The sequence below is a fragment of the Podospora anserina genome, chromosome 4, assembly GCF_000226545.1.
Source record: "Podospora anserina S mat+ genomic DNA chromosome 4, supercontig 1".
NCBI classification, from domain to species: Eukaryota; Fungi; Ascomycota; class Sordariomycetes; order Sordariales; family Podosporaceae; genus Podospora; species Podospora anserina.
In genome coordinates, this window is record NW_001914834.1 from 275,643 (window position 1) to 300,793 (window position 25,151).

The window sequence follows — 25,151 nt, forward strand, 5'->3', positions numbered from 1 at the left end:
TGTTGTATAAGGCACCGAACCCCGGGTCAAGGGCATTGTCCTGCACGGGAGATCACCGGTCATCACCTTGTTCAACCCCTTTCTTCCGAACCTCAGTCTTTGTTCAACAAGCTCAGAGGGGGACCTGACGTTCACTTGTAACACGCGATGCTCACCTTCTCAAGCTCCCGGCCAACCCGGCAGCCCGCCCGCGGGGTGTGCCGGCCACACGAGACCGGCGAGTCGAATCTCAACTCTGAGTGTCCAAACTCATTCAACACAATAAAGACTGCCATGGCGGCAGGGCTCGGGAGCAGTCTATTTCTGTTTCAAGGACTGTCGAGTATTTCTCCTAGGATTTTGACGGAAGCTTCGCTGCCGTCACCAACATTTCCACCTTCATCGACCTATCAAGAAGAAGACGGGGGCAGTATGGGGAATTCAAAATCGAAACCATCTCGAGAATCAAAGCCGAATTCACGATTCTCACGGCTCTCTACCACAGCCCCAGTAACCTCACCCGTTTCGGCATCCAAACGCACAAAACCGGAGTATAAACTCAAGGTCATCTGCTCCAACTGCGCCTGCAAAAACCTGCCTGAGACGGCCTGCCACACAGCGAACGATATCAACGCCAACGGGGGGAGCAACCTCGCCTTTCAGGAAGGGAGTTCTTACTATGAAAACCAAGAGCTGAAGAGTTGGAAGCTGGAGATTGACTGCTGCGGTTGGAGCAGGACGCGGGAGGAGGGGGTTTATCTCGTGGAGAAGCACATGAAGAATGCGCAGGAAAGGGGGAGGCCAATTAGTGTGGACGAGGTGCTGGTGAAGCTGGAGGAGGGCGGGATTGCGCATAGGAGTAATGTGGCCAAGAGGGTTTATAAGCCTAGGGGGCAGGATAACGCTCAGAGGCCGAGGGGTTCGCAGGCGCAGCAGCAGCAGCAGCAGCAGCAACCACGTCCCCAATCACACCCGCAGCCGCAACAACAACTACAGCAAAGAACGAGACAGGGATGGAGTCAGCAGAGTTGGCATCAGGGGGTCGAGTACCAGTATCCTGGAAGACGATGAACGACAGAAGAATCATGACATATGGCTCTGCCACGGTGCATATCTTGGATTTTGGTTTCGTCATCTATCATATCAACTTGGGGCTGGCACACCCGAGTATTCCGAGCATAAATTGGACATTGGGACTGGATATGGTGTGGCATGGCATGGCACTGGATACAGGTTTATATCCAGAGACTGATCATGGCGAGAGGCATGCCCGGCAGAACGATACCCTTGGTTTTAGTGGTTACACATATCGTAATGTTTTTCAAATGCGCATCAATCATCATAAACGCCAGTCCTACTTAGACAATAATGGAACCGTGATATTCTCTCCTCTTCCTTCCGCACCACATACCAAACTCGGTTGCCATCTTTAATCGGTCCCTCTTATATTGAGATGATAAAAAATCCCTCAGCATCTCAAACTCTTCCACTTATCAATCTCTCCATTGTGATAATCGAGATGACTACGAACCGTCCTGTCGATCTGGGCTTGGGTGAACGAAGCAATGTGATCCATCCGCAGAGCGCTGCATAGGCGGTACGTAGGTAAGTTGGCCCAAAGTCAGCCCTTTTCCATCTTGAACATAGCAAACATTCTTTGCAAGCTGTTCCTCACCAGAGATCTTTTTTTTTTTAACTTTTTTTTTTTTAACTTACTAGTGTGAAGCAACAAGCTCTATATCGGCCCGGAGCCATTTCTCGCACTCTGCTTTGAGCCTAACCTCGCACGCGGTCCTGAACTTCTTCAGCTTCTCCACCCGCTCCAGCGGGGTGACTTTCTGGTCGATGTGGTATGTGATCATTACATCGCAGAGTGAGTTTAGTTGGTTGGCGGTGACCATCGTTCTGTGCTGTTGTCAAGTGAGTGAGGTGGGATGAGAGGGATATCCATGCTGGCCGATGCAGGAAGGCAAAGGTGATGTGATGGGTGCTTAGGTACACTCTGCTTATATTTCTCCACATAACCCTAACCCCCTGTCGGGGTAATGCCTCGCTCAGCCTCTCCCCCCTTGGCCAGGGCCCCCTCAACATCTCAACCTCTTCCACTTATCAATCTCTCCGCTGTGGTAATCGACACCAGGTCGAACTGTCCTCTCGATTTGGGCCCGGGTGAAGGCAGTACGGTTGTTGATAAGTCTGGTGCTAGATAGGTGGGTAGGTAGCCAGCTTTCGGTCTTTGAGATACCAAAAGTGCGCTGAGCTCTTCCAGTTCTTTGGCGGTTACCGCTTACAATTTCGCAATAATGTCGGTTGCAGATAACCGAGCTTTCTCAGCCTGTCTTGTAAGCCAAGCTCTACATTTGGTTATGGATTTCTCCAGCCTTTCCACCTTTTTAAGTGGGATGGCCGTTTGGTCGATGTGGTAGGTGATCATGGAGTCGCAGATGGAGTTGAACTCGGCGGTGGTGACCATTTTTGTTCTTTTTAGGTGGGTGAGTTGAGGAAATGGCGGAGAGAGGGGATGATGAACTGTGGTGATGATGTGATGTGGTGTTGAGAAGACGGTGATGAAGCTTGCGGGAATGCTTTTCAGCCCTTTTCTCCGATTTTATCTGGTGCGCCATGGACGTCAAGGTTTATGAAGCTTTTCAGTTTTCGCGAGTTCTGTATGAAACTTTCTTTTCTTCATCCGATTAGGAGGGACCCATCGGAGCCTCCTAAAAGCCACACTACGCCAAAATAAAATGCTTCAAACTATAAACCGGTTCTATATCAGCTTCCAACTACGTGATAAAGATGGTTGTCGACTGGCCTTTGAAGATGGTCTATAGTAGATCTTTAAGAGTCAAAGGTAGAGATATATCACCATTCGATTGTTACTTAAAAGCGATATAAGACAGAGATAACCGCCAAAGCCTCATGTTCTGTTCTCATGATGCGTCAACCTGGGTCCATTCCATGTAAGTCACTTCCTTGCCTATCTGACATTGACTTTGTTGGGAGAATAACGGGCCTGAAGACGATGCCGAGATTTGCTGGTGTCGAGACTGGCGTTAAAAAAATGATGGGCTGAACGGCTGCCAGTAGACCGGGCCAGCAAGCTTCAGCACAACTACCCAGAAAATTTCTGGCCCTTGATCAAAAACCATTCCAAAGACTCGGCAACCTGACACACAAACCACGGAGAGAAGAGCAGCGCCTGTTTAAATTCTTTCTTCAATCCAACCCATATCTTCCACACCCACTCCCCACCCAAGCGTCCTCACCAAGGGCGTGCAAAGACAAAATGGTCTCGACCAGCGAGTTCAACTCGATCTGCGACGCGATGATCTCGCACCACATCGATCAAAAGAAAAAGTCATCCGAGCGAATCGACAAGTTGAACCAATACAAAGCCAACCAAATATCCAGGGTTGTTGCCAAACCAATGCCGTGGTGTTTTAATCCCCTCTTTCTGTAACTCAGCACCATGATGATGAATGGGCTCTGGCATTTGAGATAGACACTGACCTTGGGTATTCTAGCGCCGAGCGCATCCTCTTTGTAACTGGGTTTGCACAAGCTCAGATTGATATCGCAGTTCGTCATTATAATTATCATAACGGAGAAGTTAAAATTTGGAAGGTGTTAAGAGGTTAACGAGGTTGGAGGTGTTGAGAAGTTCGAAATCAGGCGGCCAAGGGAGGTAGTTGGGATAAGTCTACTCGCAGCCAAAATCAACTCTAAGCCACTGAAGGTGCATTTGTCCACAGCCGATGGGGTTAGATAGGAAGTTTCTAATGGCAGTTCACAGCTTGAAATAATCAACCATCCTTTTCCCCTCACTTTGATGACTTCCATGGTAGGTACTACACACCTTGTGATACAACCAGCACCGCCCACGCGCAAAATAAAAACAAAGAACGCCCCACCAAGAAGATGCTACCGACCTGCCAGTTTGATGTGTTAATGTGTTAACGTGTAGCCATTGCGACTGTATGATTGAGTTTAACATTGATCAAAAGGCACACTACCGTAAGGGAGCTAAGAGACTATGGAAGATTGTAGCAAATGCGATCAAGGAATCTTTGGTCATCCAGTGAGCAACAGACATCTTTTTCGGCTACTTTTGTGAGAATAAGGGGTTGTAGGGCAAGGTCACTGGGGCAGAAAACGTAAGCAAAATGTAATGAGAGTGATCGTACTCTACAAATCTAACAAACAGACGAAAAACTACAGAAAGTGTGTGAAATACCCTAGCCCTGGGAGCAACCAGAGTGTGGGCCTGAAGAAAGGTGGGATAGGTGTGTCCTGGGAGCAACCATATGGGTTGATATTAGATGTAATTAGATCCATGCTGGCCGTGGATGCCATGGAGGTCGAGGATTTGATTGTTCATCATGGGGCAGAGACGCTAAGGCGGAACAAGGCGAGGCTTTGGGGATGAAAGAATAAGGATGTGGGGGCTCTGATGGATAAAGGGCTGGCAATATTGGCTGGGACTGTGGATTCCTCATTTATGATGGTAACCAGGTAGGTATAATGAGGGCTGGACCTCCAATATGGACCGGGGGTTTGACAAGTGATGGGACATGCCTTGACTCCCAGGCTGTATTAAAGGCATGATCCAACTTAGTGAATTTCCCTACCTATTCAAAGCACATTAACTTTCTTCTGAGGCCTTGTTGTCCGTCCTGTGCTATGGTCTGGTCTTTGGGCCGGTCACTCTCTCAACGGCAGGCGGCTGCAAAAAAGATTGCCGCTATGTGAGGCCCGGTGATGACATCTGCAGCGATCTCTTCTCTCATTGCATGATTTCCGTGGGCTCTTCTCAATTCTTTGACAGCTCCTGTTGGCAAATCCTTACTGGTGGTTGTCACGATGAAGATGGTGTGTTGTTTCTCATAATGGCCACGCAGAAATAGTACTCTCTCTCACGCTTTTGGACAACTTGGAAAGCCACAGTATTTTCCACCTTGTGATTGTTTGACAGCGCCACCTGACTGGCTGCACAACGAAGCGGCCTGGTTTCACTGACAAGAGACTCCGTGGAGAAACGTGCAGACGGATGCAATGCTGTCACACCAGAGCATCACTGCCATCACCGGTTGAGAGCTCAGTTCCCCACGGATAGCTTCCAAAAGAGTCATGAAGCCTTGTTTCAAATGACCCTTTTTTGTCTCTGATTCTGTCTGTGCCCGATGTTGGCTGCGTGGCAGCTTTAACACCAGGACGCGGGGTCTGGTCTCAGTCTTGTATAAAATTCCTGATGATCATCCGTATTATTGTGACACAAGCGCCGGTGTAACCCCCGTGGTGGCGCATGCCGTGGACGATTTACTGCCGGTTCTAGACTTTACCCAGCCTTCGGAAGTGGCTTACCACCTGCGCCAATGCGAGGTGTGCTTCTTCACATTATCGGTCGTACTCAGCCCAAATACGACGGGAGATCTCCCCCTCCCTCTGGTCCCTTCTCTTGTCGGTGTGGGCAGGGCTTTCGAGTCATGCCATAGGTAGTTCGGCATATCGTGCAGTTTCAGCTCATACCAGGCCAATCGATCATTGGACGCTGTTCGTCACGGCCGACTCCGAGTACGCCTGTTGCATATGAACCCGGGAGGGCGGTCCGCTGATTTCCCTCGGTGGCCCCGGTCGCCTTTAGTATGTGGTATTATGTTCCTGCTTTGCCCGCCCTTAACCCCCCGGACTCGACTGAACTTGCAACTGGTTTCGTTTCTTCCCTTCTCGTCATATTCCTTTTTACCCTCTGTTTACATGCTCATCCGACACCTCGCCGAGGAAGCCCGCTTTCATTCGGGCCGATGCCGACATGGCTGTGTATAACCCAAACATCTCCAACGGCACCTGCTATTACACGGAGGACACCCCGACAAAGGGGGATTTTATCCCATGTGGTAACGAGGCGCTCCAAGTATGGCCATGCTGCCACACGGGCAGTTTTTGTCTATCGCTAGGTGAAGCCAACGCCTGCTGGGACAAGACCTGTATGTCATCTCTTTTGTCCATCTCTCCTCTCCTCTCCTCTCCCCTCCCCTCCCCTTTACTACTGACACAAAACAAAAACCAGCCGGAAACACCTACGTAGCAGGCTGCACCGACCCCTCCTTCACCGACCCCAACTGCCTCTACAAGCGCGACCCCTTCCACTCCCAAGAATGGGTCGCCATCAACCAAGCCTGCAAAAACCTCAACGCCGCCTCCAGCCCCGACACGACCAACTGGACCGGCTGCAAGGTCCCCGACAACTCCACCGAACTGGTGAAGCTCTCCCTCGACGCCTGCACCCCCTATTGCAACAAAGACCAGATCCTCTACCCCGGCTCCTCCTCCCTCGCCGCCTACGCCAGCCTACCCACCATCCCGGGGTCGTCCATCTTCTGGCAAAACAACTACGTGCCCCCCACCGCGCCAGCAGCGGGGTACACCCCCGGCAAAACCCGCGGCGTCGTCCCAACCTACACGGGTAAATCGTCCACCTCCTCCTCCGCCGCCTCTCCCGAACCGGGAGGTCTCTCTCCCGGAGCCAAAGCGGGGATCGGCGTCGGCGCAGCGATAGGTGGTATCCTCCTCCTGTTGATCCTAGGCTGGGCAATCGTCCTCTGCCGCCGCAAGCGTCGGAGACAAAAGGAGTTGGAGATTGGGCATTATAACAGTATCCATGGTGGTGGGCATCACCCTGGGATGGTGGGTGTGCGTTCTCCCGGTGGCTTCAGCCAAAGCCATTACTCACAGCAGGATGTCATGACTGTCAGCTCGGCGACGGCTGTGCACCCGAGTCCGCCGCCGCCGTTTAACAGTGGTTTGTATTATGCGCATAATGCTGCTCCTGGGGAGTTACCCGGAACGACAGTGGGTGGGGGGCAGAGCCCGGGGCAAAAGAGCGAGTTGCCGGCTGATGAGAGGTTTTCGGTGCAGCTGCCTACCTAGTTTAGGGTCGGGGGTTAGCGGGAAGGGGAGGGAGAAGGAGAAAAGATATATACAAGAAGGATCTTTCTTGGTTGGGAAGAGTAACTTTTGTGACTGTCTGTACAACTATAAAGAAGCTAAACTGATTGCACACAATCAGTCTTGGAACCAAATTTCAGGTGTGCTTGTTCATGCTGACGTCGGCCCTTTTTTGCGGACAGGTGAAGAAAACTGGTGGTGAGAGTCAAGATTGAGACATGGAAGCTGTTGCAGCAGCTGAAAGTCCCGAGCTGGTTACCCAAAGCATTTGTAAGGCGCATAAACCATTGTTCAAGATCGATACCCAATCAATCTGTGGACCTGTCTCCAGAATTTCCTACGGCATGTTTTTGTAGAGTCATCATTCTTATTGAGAGATGCCTTTCAAGGCTACTAAACAAGATCCAAACCTGATCATAACTAAGCAGACCCCCCCCCCCCCTCCCCACACACAACACACACACAACAATCCACCTTCCCAGGGTATCACACATTTCCACTCGTCCTTCATCACATCATCGCCAGTCACAAATCATAACCAAGCCTCACCGTTGAGAGAAAAACCGGCCGGAACCACCACCTCAATTCCCATAACCCCCACATGCCCCCCACTAGCATGAACATCATCATCATCCCAACTCCCACTCACCCTCCTCCTAGGCCACGTGGCCTTGAACGCCAGCGCTGGTTCCCAAAACATGAACTCTGTAATATCCTCCTTCCCAATCCCATACATCTCCGCCAACCCCCCCCTCGTCAAAACCCCCGACTCCACCACCAGCTCAAACACCTCCCGTGTCGGAAACAAGATGTCCAACGTGACCGAATACGGCCCCGCGTTCTTCGTCCTGAGCGTCTTGGCCAGCTTATACAACGGCACCGAAGACGGAAGCGCCGATTTCGGAAAACACGTCAATTCCGGCGCAACCAAAGAAGGCGGGAACAACGGCCGGGAAGACTTGAGCTTTTCAAGGGGGGAGATCTCTTTTGGGTGGGTCCCGCTGGGAAAAAAAAAGGGGGTTAGCAACAGAAAAAGTGGAGACTTCAAAGTAAACAAAGAGGGGACAAAAACATAACATACTTTGTTTGAATCTCCTCAGGGGCGAGCACCCTCCCGACAGTCTGCACAGATATGGGGAATGGCGCCACGGGGTCGTCGATCTCCATGAGATGGTACATGCAAAACTGCGTCGCCGGCCCGACAGAGATGTCACACGGGGCGAGCGGCATGGCAAAGTTCCCTGCTGTGGCTACCTGCCCTGGGTAGGGGGCGTGGACAAAGTATACCTTTGCCAGGTTTGCCACAGCCTTGGCTTGCGCCGGTGTTTGTGCCAGGACTTTACCCAGCACACCAATCTCGGTGGGGAAGTGTGCTGGTTGAGGGGCGATGCCGGGTATGAGGGGTGTCTGGCCGTAGAATTTGAAGCTGAGGTCAAAGTCAAAGGTGTAGACTTGATGCAGGCGCTTCTTGATCATGGGCACCAACAAATCGTTGAGCTGGGACTGCATGATGGGGTCGCGGATGCCGCCGATGAAGATGGCGAGGTGACCAGTCACCTTGGCCGCTTCGAGCTTGATGGTGTACTTTGTGTTGCTGACGCTTGGCTCCGGCGAGGACTGGTCGGGCGAAAAGGGGATGAATTTGGATCCGGTTACACGGATCGTCCGGCCGTCAGGGAGCTGTGTGTACGTCGAGTCGCGGACGTCAAGAATCCCGCCCGGTCCGGCAAGGAGGTCAGGCCGGGGCTTCTCATACATGGTGTGCGCCGCCACAGAAAGAGGTGTGCACTTGGCTACCGGATTCAGGGGCCGGATTTCAAAGCAATCCTGTCGAACAATAGCCAAAGCCTCGGCACTCTTTGGCGTCGCGCAGACAGCACCGCATTCCATGATTTTGCCCATGTGGTGAGCAAGACCAAGATCCGGGAAGCCATTGTGCACACAAAAGGCCACGTAAGGCGCCGGATCATAGGATCGACCTGCGATGATGATGTCGAAGTCAGGATGGTTCCGCATGGCCTGTACCCAGGGCTCAAGGCCCATCTGGGCAACGATGACCACGGCATCGTCAATGTCCGAAGACAGGAGCTCCGGGACACCTCCACCGCACGGCGTGGTTTCACCTCGGCCAAGACTAGCTCGTACCTCGGACTTGGTAATCTCGGAGTGAATGGTGACGATCTTTAGTTGGCGATACTTTTCCCTTTCGACAACCTCATTGACAATGTCGACAAGAAGCTGCACGTGGGCATTTGTTCCGTCGCCTCCGGCAGAGCCTATGAGAAGATTACTTAGTCATCATTTCTCCGCGAGCTAATGTCGGTGTGGACGCCCCGCAAGTACCTATCCGTCTGACATTCCAGCGCCCCCCGTACGACGTGGGCCGCACCAAGAGCGTGAAACAAACGATACTTACCGATAAGAACGGGGATGTGGTTGTTCGCGCTGGCGGTGACAAGAAGCTTGAGGTCCCGCTCATATGCCTCTCGCGAAGCAGACGTCAGTCCCAAGGCCAGGCGCGAGGGCCCACTGTCTGTAGAGCCACTGTCGAGGATGATGGCGTCGACGCCGTTCTCTATCTCGGTCCAGTACAGGTGCTCGTCGAAGGAGTACCCCAGCATGCCAATTGGCGTGAGGATCCTGAGTTCGTCCTTTACCGCCATGTTCTGCTTTGTTGATGATGTCGTTTGGTATCGAACCAGAGGTGGTGGTGGTGGTGGTGATGCTTGGCTGATATGGAAAAGAGATAATGGCCGTGCTCTACCAGGGTCTGATCGACAGGCAGCGCGGGGAGGGTGGTACTGAGTCACACTGAATCAAATGGCGATCTTGGAATCTTTCGGCTGCCACTGTGCCACAAGACAAGACCTGTCGCGAGAGACTTTGCATGCATGATGAGTGTGTACGCGTCCCAAGCCCAAGCACCCCCCTTTATAGATGGCGGCTGTCCCTCCCTATCCTGTTGGACGGTACCGGTTAGCAAGAGTAAGTTGATAGACACAACATGACGGCAATTTGCATTAAGTGAGGGATGATCCCATAAAACAAGGTGATGTTGCTTGGACAGGAGCCGGACGTTAAAAACTCAACCGAGGCTCCGTGTCTCTGATATCGTGTTTGACTGACTCAATATATTTCGTCCCTCGTTGCAGGGTCCAACTCGACAAAACAGATGGTTTCCAGGCTGGAGAAATGAGGGAGTAGACGAACAGAGGGAGATACCGAGTATATGGTGTTTTTTTTTGAGTAAGTGTAATAATAATAAGGTTATGCAAGTGCCGGAATCTGACTCGGTGTAGAGACAGTTCGGAATGTGTGTGAGAAATGCTGGACGCGCCTCGGACTTGCAGTCTGACAGCTTGTGCAGTTCTGTACAGTCAGCAGTAAAAATGGGTGACTAGGTGACATGCAGCCAATGGATGCCGAAATATTAATGGGAAAGTGCTACCCAGAGTGCATGGGGAGGGGTCACAGTGCTGGATCCTCGGCCTTGGTAGGCGAGCCCGTTCCTAATATTTCGCGCGGCGGGTACCTAGCCAGCTACCTAGCGGGAGCATAAAAAGTCCCCTGAATTGGTTGGCTGGGACACGGCTGGCGATCACACCTGACATGGAAACTTCAAGTTCATTGTTCCATCATATACCTACCTACCTCTTCCCCGGCCATCCTCCCCCGCACACCACATGCACCTCTGGCCAACTTTGGGTCCTCGGAATGCCAACCATCCCTTTGAATCTGGCAGGTATCACAAGTTGTTCATCTCTTCCCATCCCACGTCGTCAACGACTCCCCGCTCGTTTCATGTTGAGGTTGGCGCTTCCTGTTGCTGCTGCCACGCAAGCAACGTTCCTCACTTCCGCTTGAGGTCATCCCCACGATAGGGAACCACGGGACCAGTGGGCACGACGGGCGGCTAGGTGAAGTAAGTATGATTTCACTATCCCTTGCGTCTTTCTCCAACCCGGAGTATGTAGAACGTCACCCTCCCTTACCCCCCCGCGAATTACAACCGTATACTACTCGATGGCGACGCTGACGATATCTCCTAGGGATCATCATCCTGTCTTTGAGACATTCCTAGGTTCATCGCCGATCATTGTCTTGACTGTAGTTATATGCCTCGACCTCGGCACTTGAGCAGCCATAGTAGTATCTTGGCCAGAAGCAACTGAAGTGGCTCGACAAACAGCAGCAAGACATGGCGCAATCGCCCGTGACCCCCGTAGGCTCAAGTCTAGGACTTGGGGACGATAAAAGCTTTTCAAAGGCCGGAGTCTCAAGCGATCCAGGCGATGGCGAGGTCAGCGACCGTCTTGACGTTGACGCCAGCCATAGCGAGGATGGCGACCACTCTAACGGACTGTACGCCCATCGCGAGATTTCCTTGACCGCAGAGGAAAGGAAAGCCGAAAAGAGGTTCCTTCTCAAGATTGACTTTATTATCTTACCTTTGATTGCATCCATTTACTTTCTCGCTGCGCTGGTAAGTCGCCCGGCCATCCTTCCGTTTTTCGCTCTCCCCAAAGCTAACGTCGTTGTCAGGACCGAAGCGATGTTGGCAATGCGGCCGTGGCCGGCATGACAGCCGATCTGAACTTGACCGCCGCAGAGCTCAGTTTCTGCGTGGCCTTCTTCTACATTGGTTTCTTGGCCTTCCAGCTTCCCGGCTCCATCATGGTCAGGCTGTTGACGCCCCCTATCCAACTGGGCACTGCATTGGTCATCTGGGGCGGTGCCACCGCCATCATGACAGAAGCAAATAACTGGCAAACCATCGCCGGTCTCCGCATAGTAGTCGGTTGCTTCGAAGCATTCATCCAAGGCGCCCCGCTGTACCTTACTTTCTGGTACAAGCCCCACGAGCTCGCCACCCGCGGTGCAATCTTCATGTCCATGACGAGCCTGGCCGGGAGCATGAATGGCTTGATAGCGTATTCCATTCAGACGACCATGGAGGGTGCCCACGGTCGGAGGGCCTGGCGGTGGATTTTCCTTATCGAGGGTGTGGCGTCTGTTGGGTTTGGGGTGCTCATCTTTTTCATCCTGCCCAACACGCCGGAGAAGGTGAAGAGGTGGTTTACCGAGGAGGAGAAGAAGATTGCGCTGAGGAGGACGAAGGAGGCGTATAATATCCCAAACACGAAGATTAGTTTGGGGCAGCTGAAGGCGACGGTTAGGGATCCGAAGACGTGGTTTTATTGTGAGTTTTCCTGATGATTAACAGGAGGAAGACTACTGACTAAAGCACAGGTGTCATCAACCTCGCCGCTGCCATCAGTCAAGCAGCATGGGGCCAGTTCTTGCCTGTGCTACTCAACCTCAACGGGTACACCCCCAACGAAGCCCAAATCATGTCCATTCCTGTCTATGTCTGCGCAGGAGTGTCGGCGATTGCGTGCGGGTACCTTTCCGATCGCTTCCGCATGAGAGGAATCTTTGTTATCGTCGGGCTACTCGTTGCCGCGGCAGGATGGCTTGTTCTCATCCTCAGCAAGAACCAACAGCTCTCCTACGCGGGCACATACTTTGTCGGCATTGGGTCGTCACCATGTGTGATTGTTATGTTGGCATGGATGAATAACAATGTCCTGGGCTACACGAAGAAGTACACCCCCTCGCGACCCCCTTTTCGGAGACAGTCACTAACATGAACAACAGAGCGGGAACACTAGCCATAGTCAACATGATCGGCCACCTAGGCGCCATCGGCGTTTCTTTCTCTTTCAACAACAAGCCTGATTACTACCTTGGGAAGTCACTGGCTATGGGATCAGCGCTCATTGCGACCTGCACGACTATTCTGTTCTTCTTTTACCTGGATCGGCAAAACGCGCGGAAGCTGGCGAATAAGGACACGGTGGAGGCGCGGATGCTGAGGCAGAAGACGGTGGAGGAGGTGTTTGATGGACATCCGGATTTCATGTATTCGAAGTAGACTGACTGCATTGGGTGGTATGGCAGGTAGGGGGTTAACTCGGGCGTTTATTTTTTTGGTGTAGCATTTTGGATTTTTTCTTTAATTGGATGGGGTGAAATAAGAAAATTAAGTCTTTACCATTGCATTGGGAGTATATCACAGACAGTGATGAGACCTTTGGGTATGTGAAATTTCTTGGAATGGGTGTGCTCGGTGAAGAAAATTGACCGATGAGTGTGCAAATGGTTTATGCATGGCACAACTTACAACTGGGTTGCTTAATTGGATTGGTTTACGAAGAGACATTGACCCCTCCCGATTAGGAAGGTGAAAGTACACCTGGCGATGGGTGAGGTGGAAAAACGGCGTCAGCAGGTCTGTGACTCGGTTGGGGTTTTTGAGGTTGGGGGTGCTGGTTGGGGAGGATCTTTGGGATCTGCAGTACATTGGATTGGATATGTTTTTCAACCTGCAAACATCCTGGATTGATTTGATAGGGGTGAGTAAGCGGTTATTCCCGGAAAGGACGAGGTGAGGTAATGAGTTCCAGGAGATTGGTCGAGACTGATAAGCCTGGCAAGGCTTTGCTGACCTCGAGGCGTGGCGCAGCTGGTACTTATAACAGGGTTTGGCTAGTTGCCGAGAAGACTCGTACAAATCGTATAGAAGGTTTCCAGTGAATGTAGACCAACGCGTCACTGTAGACAAGGCATTGTCGGGAAACACAGCCGAGTGCAACAGAGTGGAGTCTGTGGTGATCATCGCAGGCATGGTGGTATATACATGTACTATATAAGAAAGACTGGCTTCCATTTATTGACCGAATTGACCATTGAGTTTGGGCGTGTAGCCGGTTCGGCCCCTGTTTGAAAGATTTCTTTGCACCAAGGCTTTGTTCTCATCATACTGTCTTGTTCGGCGTCAGAAGCCCATCATGAGATCCTGTTCTCCCTCTTTGAGAGGGCTGACAGTCTGTTCAGTGGTCTTGTCAATTTCCCTTGCGTCAGCCAAACCTCTCTCATTCCGATCTCGCAACGACACCACAACCGCTGTAAAAAAAATCAGCTGGGCACCATGCAATTTCAACGTTTCAGGCGACCCTCTTGCAGACCAAATCGACTGCGGGAGTCTGGTTGTACCGCTCGATTACACCGACCCAACCTCCAATGAGACCCTCACGTTGTCTCTGCTGAGAAGCAAAGCCGTCTCCCCTAGCGCCACAGGAAACAAGAAGAGCATGCTGTTCAACTTTGGCGGGCCAGGCTACCCGGCAAGAACTACCCTGGCAGAAAATGCCGTTACTCTGCACAAGTGAGTTTGGCTTCGCTTGATGGTGAGAGATGTGCAAGCTGACAAGACAACAGCATGACTGGCGGAGAATATGACCTCGTCGCCTTTGATCCACGGTACTTACCATCTTCCCCATACTTTTTGCTATCAACCCACATCCTAACCAGAGTAACAGCGGCACGGCCGACACCATCACCTTCAGATGCTATGCCAATCAGACCGAGCGCCTCGCAGCAACCGCTTCCCTCCCCATCCTCGACCTCACCCCCGGCGCCAGCGCCCCCAACGCCTTCGCCGAAAACTACGCCAACGCCGTCGCCCTCTCCCAACGCTGCGCCGCCTACAACCTCGACCCAGCCCTCCAAAAGAACGCCAACGTTCTCACCACCGGAATGGTAGCCCGCGATCTAATGGCTGTAGTCGACTCCCTCCACACCTTCGAAGAAGAAGACGGTCTCCTCCACTACTGGGGCATCTCCTACGGCTCCCTCCTCGGCGCCACCGTCGCCGCACTCTTCCCAGACAGAATGGAACGCCTCATCCTCGACGGAATAGTCAACGCAGAGAATTACTACCACCACTTCGGCATCGACATCGACCAACTCCTCTCTTCTGACGACGCCTTCCGGGGTGTGCTATCCGACTGCCTCAAAATCGGCACCTCCCGCTGTGCCCTAGCCGACATCAACTCCACCGCTCCCGAGCTAGAAGCCACGCTCCTCGCCATGGTCGACCGCTACCAATCCAACCCCGTCGCCGCGGCCGGCAAGGTAATCAACGGGAAATTCGTCAAAGAAATCCTCATAGTCATCATAAAATACCCCACTGGCATCGTCCCCCTAGCCACAGTCTACATCCGCTCCCTCCTCGAAGGCAAAAACCTCGACGGGGTGGTGGCCTTCCACACGGCGCTCTACAACGCCGTCAGCATGGGTGACAATGACGCCTTGACGGGAATAGCCTGCTCAGACAAGGTCATCCGCGCCACTGGGCCCACGGATCAGAAGTTGATAGATGACACGAATCACATGTTCAACTCGACAAAGATATTTGGCGGGTTGCTAGCCGGGATCGCCAGCCAGTGCGCCGAGTGGCCTCTTGAGGGGAGGGGGAAGTACACGGAGCACTGGTTTGATGAGGAAGGACGGCCAAGGGTGATTAAGACGAGGAAGCCGATTTTGTTTGTCGGGAATCGGTATGATCCTGTGACGCCGGTCAAGTCGGCGGTGGCCATGTCAAGCGTTTTTGAGGGGAGCCGGGTGTTGGAACGGGATGCGTTTGGGCATGCGTCGATGGCGCAGTGGTCGGATTGCACGGCCGAGGTGTTTAGGGGGTATTTTGGGGAGGAGATGGTTCTGCCTGAGGACAAGAAGGTTTGTGAGGTTGATGTTGGGGTGTTTGACGTTGGGGTGTTTCCTGGGTAAAGCTTCAGTACGTAGGTACCTAGCTCAACCATACATGAAAGCCTTGAAAGGCTCCTCTTCAAGCCCCGAGTCCCCTCGCTGGTCTTGTCAAATGTCAAGAGATTGTCCAACCATGCTGATCGCCGTCTCATCGGCAAGACACTACACGCCAAGCAACCATGTGGTTGAGAGACTTTGCTATTTTGAGAGAAGTTGAAGAGACACCAACCTTCAGAATATGATATGTTCAGTCTAGAATATCGCCAAGCCTGCTTGTTGCGCAGCGCACGGTGCAGAAGGCGCCACGCGCAGGCTGTGCCCTGAAAGCGCTGGTCGCGTCCAACTTTCTGAGCACATTTGCCATTGCACTTCATGTTGCATCAACCACTCAAGCTCCATGCAGGACTCGTTGTTTTCTTCCGGTACTGGCTGGCATCTTGTTCCTGACGACAGATTCATCTATCTGCGACAATATCCACCCATCTACACTGCGCGACGCGTGTGGAATCGAAATATCCTCACCTCCAACCTCGCGACTTTCTGTCAACTCCATCTCCAGCCACCTCTGAACTTTGAACATTCAGCTGCCCCGCACCCTGCAATGAGAAGCATTCCCTGAAGCTTTCACCATTTTTGAGTCAGTCATTCTCGGCGACGCCATGTCGGTTCGTTGATGTCGAGATCGCGGTCGGCAGTTGTGGTTGTGCCGATGCATATGCGTGGCAGTCAGTCTGCATGCATCAAGTCCCGAGCGAGCCGAGCAGTCAGGAGTCAGGCTGATATAGCAGAATTGACTGCAGAACCGTGAGAACCTGTCGCTGATATTGGTTTGAAGCTTGCAGATGCTTTTCTTGATGCTTTCCCACGTCAAAGAACTCGTTTCAACCCTCTCATTGGACCGCCCGGAGTTCCGTTGATGATTGCAGGCGCTCTGAAATCTGCCTTGTTGCCCCTGCCAAGACATCTTCGGCTTTTGGGCCCGCGACCCTTCAGGAACCGGTCTGGACGACTTGCCAACTCCTTCAGACCTCTCTAAGACTGCAAACATGCTCGTTTTCCCAGCCGAATCTCAGGATCAGGTGCTGGGAATCTGGTCAAGATTGCGAACAACTCTTCAACAACCACAAGATGGCCATGCCCAGCTTGGCTCATTGACGTAGATGTCGTTGCATCCCCACATGTTTGAGGCTCTTCAGTGGATGGCAGACGTTAGCCCAGTTCATCCCGTGCAACCTGCCAGCGTGTCGCTCGGTTTCATGTTGAGCCTGCTGGGTTCCTGGGTTGCGCAGGTACTGGAAGGTTGTCCTTGGGAGACGCATAAAGGTGTGGTGGGGCAGCCGTTTTGTTTCCCCTTTTTGATGTCAACCTGCGCCTCACTTCCCCTTTTTGCAGCCCAAAAGAAGACTTGCATGAAGTTTTCTGGTCTGCAAATCCTGCTGCTGCTCATCATGGTCTTGTCATCCTGCTTCGAGAGCCAAAGCTTGGGCTCGATTGAGGTCATCGATGCGGCCCGTCTGATCTCATCAGCCCTGTTTTCTGCATATATATCTCAGGGATCTCTGCTAAGATATCGCGGAGAGATATGCAATGCTCTACATTTGTCCAGGTCAGCCAGTTTGTGCAAACTACCAACCTTTCTACCTGGAACGCTGGAATAAAAGCTCGGATTATACCCGGACGCCACATACCAAAACAGGCGAGATATCTGCCGAGGAGGGCTGATGAGGGGACTGGAATGACGGAACATTTTTTGCTTGTTTCATGCTCTTTGCCAAGTTCACAGTGAGGCTCCAATCAGCACTGCCCTCTCAGTTTGGCAGCTCGATGGATTCAGATGTGGACTGATCCAGACCTTTGCATCTCCACTTGGACGCGATCATGTCAGGGGTGCGCAGCCCGCGCCCACAGCTCTGGTCGACAGCCATGCATGCCGATGGCGCCTGGAGATGGGAGGGTGGAAACGTGGCGGGCAATATAGATGCATTTATATCTGCTCTATTTTCCCGTGCTCTTCAATTTCCTGTTCAGGTTCTCTGCCTTGGTTGCTTGAAGCTCCCGCCTTTCTTTTCGTCTGTTGCTGATATCAGAGGTTCTTGTCTTTGATCATCACTGTCCTTCTTTCGCTTTTTCCCGGTTTTCGAGAAACCACAGGCCATTCATTTTTTTTATTTGTTGATATAGCTCCTTCCCGAGTTATCATCACTTTTTTTTTTTTTTTTTTTTTTTTTTTTTGGAGCTCTCGTCCGCTCTTTCCCTGAGACCACAGCAGCACCGCACCTCTGTCTTGACACTCACTCTTTTTTCTGAGCCACAACCACCGCAGCAGTCTTGTGTGCTGTGTACGTCTTATACCCAGTATCTTTTATCACCCTCTTTTCGGGGGCCCACCGTCATCATGCGTTTCGACACCATCGCGTTCGCCTCCCTCTTTTCCACCCTCGCCTCGGCCGGTGCAGTCCCCAACTACCCCGGCCTCAAAACACTGTGGTCGGATGACTTTGCCGGTGCTCCGGGTCAAATGCCCAACAGCAACCTCTGGAACATCATCACCAAGTTTGTTTTCTTCCCCGTCCCCCCTTTCCTTTCCCATGGTTACTAACCCCCCCAACCTCAGCCTCAAAACCAACAACGACCTCCAAGAATACACCACCTCCAACACCAACCTCCAGCTCTCGGGCGGTGGCACCGTCCAAATCATCCCCCGCCTCAACCGCCAAACCAACAGCTGGACCTCTGCCCGCATCGAGACAAAAGCAGTCTTCACCCCCTCCCCCGGGAAGGTCACCACCTTTGAAGGCAGCATCCGCTTCGGCGACCACCCGGTCCACATGAAGCAGGGGATCTGGCCCGCGTTTTGGATGCTGGGCAAGTCGATCCACCAGGGCACGCCCTGGCCGCAGTGCGGGGAGCTCGACATTATGGAGACGATCAACGGCGTGCCGACGGCGTATGGGACTGTGCACTGCGGGAGTGTTCCGGGAGGCCCGTGCAACGAGCCGGTGGGGAGGCACGGGACGATGGGGATCAGCCCGACGGGGTGGCACACTTATCGGATAAGGGTTGATAGGGCGAGGGCTGGGGCGGGGGGCAGGTGGGAGGATGAGGAGATTGTTTGGGAGGTGGATGGGAGGGTGTTTCATACGTTGAGGGGGGGGGAGGTGGGGGATCAGGGGGTCTGGGGGACGCTGGCGCATAGTCCGATGTTTTTGATTTTGAATGTGGCTGTGGGGGGGGACTGGTGAGTTTTGTTTTTTGTTTTGACTGATGATGAAGTCTGGATGGATGCTAACAAAGTGGAAATAGGCCTGGTGCGCCCAATGCGCTGACTGCGGACAGCTATGGCAGTATGATGGAGGTGGAGTACGTCGCTGTGTACTCGTCGTAGATTTGTTTGGGACAGGGGCTCTTTCTCTGCCGGTAAAAGGCTAGAAAGTTTGTGTCAGAATATGGATGGACGATGGATGTCACTCTCGTTAATGATGCACGGCGTTTTTGGAGGAATGATACCATGGAAGGTTGGATACACAGACAAAAGCTTCTCTTCTTGAGTTGTACATATTGCTTGTTCCTCGGCCTGAGGCTAGATTTAGTGTTGGAAAGTGTCTTTACCCAGCGATTTCGAGCGGTAAAATCTGTTGAGGGAAGACACCTCAAGACTTGGCTGAGCCTCCATGGCCTTGTGCTCCTTTGTTCTCTAATAATGATGCTCGGTTTGGGAGCTTTAGTTTATTCAATAAGTTGCTCGGCCCCGATCGAAACGCATGCGAGTTTCAATTCGAACTTGGGTGATCAACATTCGCAAAGAAAACATAATGTGTTTTCATATTCCCCATCAACTGCACTAAAAAAAAACTTTATTCTCTCACCAATGACACTATCGAGTGTTGTGTGGTGGTGCAAATGTGGAGACAAAGACGAGTGAGGTTGCAAAAATGTCAAAAGACATCCGACGTGGGCCTGATTCGAACAGACGCTCCCGAAGGAACAAGATTTCTAGTCTTGCGCATTAGACCACTCTGCCACCACGCCTTAATGTGCTAACCTACTTAGAATTTTGCAAATATGACTACCCCTCGTACCGGTCAAACAAATGCGTAGGGTCTTTGTTTTGCACTCAAAAATGTGAGAAATGTATGAAAAAGGATCATGGTGGTGAAAGGCCTGGCGGTGATGTTCCGTTGTTTGCACCACCAAAGTTTTCGCCGCATATTCTTTGTAAGAAGGTACCTACCGTAGTAGGGACGTGCCATGTTCCCAGCAAGAAGAATAGTCAACGGCGCACGAAGCAGGCGTAGTAAATATGGGTCGCCTCACCTTTTGGGAGTGGTGTGCATACCTATCTCCCGTGCCGCCGCTCTCACGATGACGGGTGTGAATTTGCAGACATGGCCTGGGGACAACTGAAAGCAAAACATGAGAAACCGATGAGCCATCAAGGATGCAGGACGAACTCCAGGTGTGGGACTATCATTTCAACGTCAATGACAGCAGATAAGGGCACCACCCTACCTCCGTCTTGTTTTGCCCATGTTTACCAAGGTCGGTGTTCCGGCCACAGGCATCGTACCTATATCTTCCGGATTGAATGTTGGAATATCGGAAAGGGGTACAGTAAACTCCACAGTGCCGATTGTCGGCTTATCCGATTTTCCCTGCGAATCTGATAACCATATCTGCACTTTTATCTGATCTATCTCTCTGTGTTTTATTTTCGGCACTCGGGTCTCTCGGCAGGAGACCGGGAGATGTTTTGAATCAGGTAATTCTTTCCGAGATGCTATCATTTCGTTGATGATCCGGGCTGGTATTATTCCAAGCCACAGATCGCCTTGAGATCTTGCACGCTAATAGAGGGTGACAATGACCAACCGAGGGTGAAGAATATTGTTCTTCACACCCCTTCGTCGGACTTTTTGAAAGCCACATATGAAGAGAAGAATTTTACCCAAAGAAAAGAACAAACCACCCCAGGTTCGGATGTCAAGCCTCCTGTCAACAAAGCCTTAAATTGTGTGCCTCGGAGATGGGAGAAGAGTTACACAAACACCTCATGTAGCCGGTGCCATCATCTGCGAGACTTGCAACTCCCCTCTTCTTCCCGTTCCTAAATCTTTCCCACGTAAAAAAAAAAAAAAAAAGCACGCCGACAAAAGTTCAAACCGGCCAACATCTCAAACTCTCAATCACCCCGTTCATGTCTCACCCTCCAACCTAAAGACCGAACCGGTCTCAAAGTCCCGCAGGAAAACCCCTATATTCTTCAATACCCGTGACAGAAAGCGGCCCGCTGGTGGAGGTTACCAAAAAGAAACCAAAAAGAACAGCGTGAATCAAGGTGTGATCATGTATGTCTCACCTTCCGCGCCGCAGACTTAGGTGTGTGACACCGGACTGGGCTGGGCTATTCCGAAACGGACCACACCATCACTCTGATCGATGCACGTTGCCGTTTCTTGGCGACATCGAGATCGGGCCCTTATGTCGAGGCTTTAGGTAACAGCTGGGAGGTGTCGTGGGGATGTATTACTTGCCACGAGTCGTTTCCATTAATGTGAAGTACTCATATATGCTAGAAATCTGACCAAAGCTATCACATACGACCATAGACAACTGAAAATACGGGATCCCGTCCGCTCTCCCCTAGTCAAACAGTTGATCGGCAGATTAGTACTCAGGTGGGTGACCACTGGGGAATCCCTGCTGTTGTATGTTTTTTTGTTGCTTTGTGCTCCACTAGGTGGAGCCCCCTTTTTGCCCCTTTTGGTTCCTTCAACCTCTCGCCTTGATGATGTCGGCCGCCTTCTCGGCAATCGCATAGACCGTTGCTTGCAGAGAGGTGCCACTAATCAGAGGAATGACACTAGCATCTACCACACTCAGCCCCTTGACGCCATACACCCTTAGGTCAGACCCAACACACCCTCCCAGCTTTTCGGGCATCATGGCGCATGTGCCAGACGGGTGGGCCAAACTGGCAAACAATGCTAACCGATTTGCCTTGAGATAGTCCGAGATCTCTGTGTCTGTCTGGTACTCCGCGCCCGGTTGTCTTTCCGTCGGGCCCAGTTTCTGAAGAGCTGGGCTGGCCCAGTACCTGCGAGAGCGCCGGACAACCGCGACGGCAAGTTCTTCATCGATCGGGTTTATGAAGGTGTTGTATTGTACCACTGGAAGACTTTCTGGATGAGTCAAGTTGAGCGTTACGGTACCCCTGGAAAGAGGCTTCAGCAGCGGAGACGGGCTCTGGCCGTTGCCACGTAGAGGCTGGGCTGTGTATGATGATGTGTTGGTCGTGAATCGCTGCGCCAGAATGGCGCGTTGAGCTTTGAAACCTCGAAGAAGAGCCGAACTGGTGCTGTAAATGGCTGGTAAGTACTGCCTTGCATCCTGTGCTAAGAGCCGGGAGGCTACGGAGGCCGCAGCCGAAGGTGACAGGACCTGTGCAAGTGAATAGTAGATGATGCTGTTGCTGTTGGCAGCTGCGACTGGCCCTGTTCTGTTGGTGAGGTATTCTTCCCAGACGGTCGCATTGTACGTGGCGTTGTTCGATATGCTATCGGAGTTGGGAAATGATGGCGTGGAGAGGTTGAACCACAGCACAACTGTCGCATGGTCTTGAAAGTTGGCCCCCACAGAGGGCAGGTCTTTCTCAACTTTGATACCAGCTGCCTTGAGCACCGATGCGGGACCGATGCCGCTGACTTGCAACAAATGAGGAGTCATCACAGCTCCTGCTGCCAGGATGACCTCCTTCCGTGCATAAACGTTGCGAACCTTGGCGTCAAAACTGGAAACGACCCGCACTCCCTTCGCTCTCAAAGGCTTTCCGCGGTCGAACAGTAACTCTGTCGCCGTCTGACCAATGACAAGACGCAGATTTGAGCGAGTCTTGTTGACAGGGTCGTAGTAGGCACTGCGTGCAGTCGATCGGGTCATGCCGCGGGCATCAATCGTATTTGCTGACCAGTACGCGCCTGGCCCAAATCCAGAAGAGGACCCTGGTGGAAAGGTAACTCCGGGTTGTTGTCTGAAGCCTTCCCAAATTGTATCAATGTCAGGGTACTGGAAGTTGGAGATATGAACCTGGACGGGGCCTTTTCCATATGCGGCAGTATTCCAGGTGATATTCCACCGGTCCACCACGTCGGGGTTGGGAGGAGTGAAGGTTGTGCTCTTCTTGAAGTAGGGCAGCAGCCCATTCCACCCCCAGCCTGGATTGCCCAATTCCTCCCAAGCATCGTAGTCTGCCTTGCTTCCGCGGTCACATCCCATGCCGTTGACAACTGTTGCGCCTCCAACAACAGCTGCAACAGTCACATTGTGTGTAGCATTGTAAAGCTTCGAATTTGGTGCAGACCGGGGGTTGAGTAGAACGCTTGTGTCGACGGCGGTGGAATACCAAGGTATGATGGCCTCGGGTTTGTCGTCAAAGTAGCCTCGCTCAATCACGAGGACAGTGTCTGAACAACTGTGGTGTTAATGATAAAACAAATCTGTTGCATCTCGTCAGACATACTGTGGCGATTTTCAGTCAGCCGATTGGCAACCACTAGCCCCGATGTCCCTCCGCCCACAACGACATAGTCGAAGGTGCTGCTGTCAGTCGCAAAGTGATGGGAACCTGTAGCAGCTGCGGAGTGAACTGCTAGAGCACAACCCAGCACAGTCAACGGTGAAGTCGTCCCGAGCCCCATTTCGTCTTTTCAACGGCGAAGGGGATGGCAAAAAAGTGAGGAAGTGGACGAGCAATGCTGAGAATAAGCTAAGAGATATATGTCGGACCGCGCCACGATTGCGACTTCTTGAAGCATTGCGACGTTTACGACACACCATATTGGCCAGAATCAGCTTACTGCATTGAAGAGCTCCGATAGTCCTGCAGCAAGCGGGGTGCTGAAAATGTGGTAGGGTCGTTCATTGGCTATGCGGCAGCTACCAGGTAGGGTCGAGAGGCATATCATTGCTGAGCATACAGGAAGAGGTAACATTCTTGATGCTATATATCGGCGAAAGTGACGTTCTGACTAAGCGCCAGACCTATAACTCAGTTCAAATGCCAGCAGAAGCCAGGCCCGTAGAAACGAAGAAAAGGGGGACATACCAGAGCCCAACCAATTGCCAGGCAGGCGAGTCAAACCAGACAACTTGAAAGACCTGCTTGTGGTGTGTCTCCCCCTGTTCGTTATATGATCGTAGACTTGAAGTTGTCAGGGCCCAGGATCGGCGATGGTGGACTGAGGTGCGGGAGAATATTCGATTGCTTCTCAGCCACACAGACCACAGACCACAGACCACAGAGACCACGAAGAGTGACCCGGGGCGTGATATTGAGAGAGCGAGGTAGCTAAAGGGTGTGTAGCACAATCTGGATCCTGTCTCCGCGCCATCGTTGGCCAGCGTGACCGTTCCGCGATGTGTGTCGCAAAATGATCTATATCCAGTCAGCCATGTTGCGGGGTCAACGTTGGTCAAGATCCGGATGTGTGCAGAACCAATACAATCCTCCAATATAAAAAGAGATACTAGCCAAACTATACAATCTGTTGCCTCTTTGATAAAGCATAAAACACAGAGTACAGAGAAGCGCCCACTTAATGGGACTATCAGGTGATACAGGCTGCAAGAGACATGGCGAATTGTCGGCGAGTCGGCAACGTTCCTTCCTGTTGAGCTGTGACCAGAACATGGTGCCTTCCCCTTCTCGAAGTCGCGCGCAGCAAAGGAGGACAGGGCTGGCACCTGCCTGTCCAATCGCCCTGCGATGCTAAGATGAATATGGCAACAGGCTCCTTCCCGACCCTGACAGCCGGGCAAGATTTCTTCTCCTGGACACTTTTCTTCCATAAAGCCCGACCTCACTTTTTTGTTACCCTCCCGTTTCTCTTCCATTTCTAGACAAACCGTCGCTGGGTGGAGGTGCTCGATTCTGCGGAGTGCAGGGTGATGGTCTGATCTGTCACCAGAAAAAGAAACTCGCCTTCGAGTCTTCTGTCGGGTCGTTCCAGCGCTGATTCAGCAGAGATGTCTCGACGACGGTCTGTGATAGGCCTGCCACCACCTCGTCCTCTGTCGCACCTGTCGTGAACAGGAGAACAAACTCATCCCACCACCATTGGCCGGGTCCCCAGACAAGTCATCCAGAGCGGTCTAGAGCCCAGGGTTCATCCCACAGACTCATACACGATACGGACCCTGTCTTGCTGCGATCGGCCAGCCACCGGAGCAACACAGCTGCTGTGGCCAGCGGACAGCGTCTGCGACAACATCTCTTTTGGGCCAGCATTTGTCACATCATGGCTGCCCTGACCTCGCACTGTGGCGTTCAGGTTCTCACTTCCGGCCGTCTACCGACGACGACACTCCATAAACCCTAACTCCACGCTATCCCGTTATCGCCAGCGCGCAATATCTACTCCATCTCCACCCTTCTTCCTCTTCCTTTTTCCTCCCACCACTTCGCCCCTCCCCACATCCACCACCTCACCACCACCTTTCCCCCCTTCCATCACAATCATCCCTCCCCCTCCTTCTCCCAATCCCTTACCACACCCCACTGCAAATAAGCAAACAGAGCACAACTAAGCTCATTGAATTTCATTAATATTTCTATTGTGTTT

General features: G+C 52.2%; 7 protein-coding genes across 7 annotated transcripts, besides 2 other annotated features; 5 read left to right on the plus strand and 2 right to left on the minus strand.

The window, feature by feature from the left end:
- Window positions 1-147: 147 nt before the first annotated feature.
- PODANS_4_830 (uncharacterized protein) lies at window positions 148-1,050 on the plus strand (the record flags this gene model as incomplete). The annotated part of the gene is made up of 1 exon (XM_001903644.1): window positions 148-1,050. One exon carries the CDS (start codon window positions 148-150, stop codon window positions 1,048-1,050), a length of 903 nt encoding a protein of 300 aa, XP_001903679.1.
- Window positions 1,051-5,788: 4,738 nt separating this feature from the next.
- Window positions 5,789-6,906, plus strand: PODANS_4_835 (uncharacterized protein; the record flags this gene model as incomplete). The annotated part of the gene is made up of 2 exons (XM_001903645.1): window positions 5,789-5,963; window positions 6,047-6,906. The coding sequence occupies 2 exons, from the start codon at window positions 5,789-5,791 to the stop codon at window positions 6,904-6,906; spliced, it is 1,035 nt and encodes a 344-aa protein (XP_001903680.1).
- A 550-nt stretch (window positions 6,907-7,456) lies between these two features.
- PODANS_4_840 (uncharacterized protein) lies at window positions 7,457-9,587 on the minus strand (the record flags this gene model as incomplete). Its single annotated transcript, XM_001903646.1, has 3 exons — window positions 7,457-7,925; window positions 8,006-9,214; window positions 9,268-9,587. The coding sequence occupies 3 exons, from the start codon at window positions 9,585-9,587 to the stop codon at window positions 7,457-7,459; spliced, it is 1,998 nt and encodes a 665-aa protein (XP_001903681.1).
- A 1,535-nt stretch (window positions 9,588-11,122) lies between these two features.
- PODANS_4_850 (uncharacterized protein) lies at window positions 11,123-12,575 on the plus strand (the record flags this gene model as incomplete). Its single annotated transcript, XM_001903647.1, has 3 exons — window positions 11,123-11,407; window positions 11,467-12,124; window positions 12,175-12,575. 3 exons carry the CDS (start codon window positions 11,123-11,125, stop codon window positions 12,573-12,575), a joined length of 1,344 nt encoding a protein of 447 aa, XP_001903682.1.
- A 1,948-nt stretch (window positions 12,576-14,523) lies between these two features.
- On the plus strand, window positions 14,524-15,555 carry PODANS_4_860 (uncharacterized protein; the record flags this gene model as incomplete). Its single annotated transcript, XM_001903648.1, has 1 exon — window positions 14,524-15,555. One exon carries the CDS (start codon window positions 14,524-14,526, stop codon window positions 15,553-15,555), a length of 1,032 nt encoding a protein of 343 aa, XP_001903683.1.
- Window positions 15,556-17,929: 2,374 nt separating this feature from the next.
- PODANS_4_870 (uncharacterized protein) lies at window positions 17,930-18,919 on the plus strand (the record flags this gene model as incomplete). The annotated part of the gene is made up of 3 exons (XM_001903649.1): window positions 17,930-18,087; window positions 18,149-18,772; window positions 18,838-18,919. 3 exons carry the CDS (start codon window positions 17,930-17,932, stop codon window positions 18,917-18,919), a joined length of 864 nt encoding a protein of 287 aa, XP_001903684.1.
- Window positions 18,920-19,481: 562 nt separating this feature from the next.
- Window positions 19,482-19,563, minus strand: a tRNA (tRNA-Ser).
- Window positions 19,564-21,123: 1,560 nt separating this feature from the next.
- Window positions 21,124-21,252: a sequence feature (rRNA 5S).
- Window positions 21,253-21,303: 51 nt separating this feature from the next.
- PODANS_4_880 (uncharacterized protein) lies at window positions 21,304-23,228 on the minus strand (the record flags this gene model as incomplete). The annotated part of the gene is made up of 2 exons (XM_001903650.1): window positions 21,304-22,970; window positions 23,051-23,228. The coding sequence occupies 2 exons, from the start codon at window positions 23,226-23,228 to the stop codon at window positions 21,304-21,306; spliced, it is 1,845 nt and encodes a 614-aa protein (XP_001903685.1).
- Window positions 23,229-25,151: the final 1,923 nt, after the last annotated feature.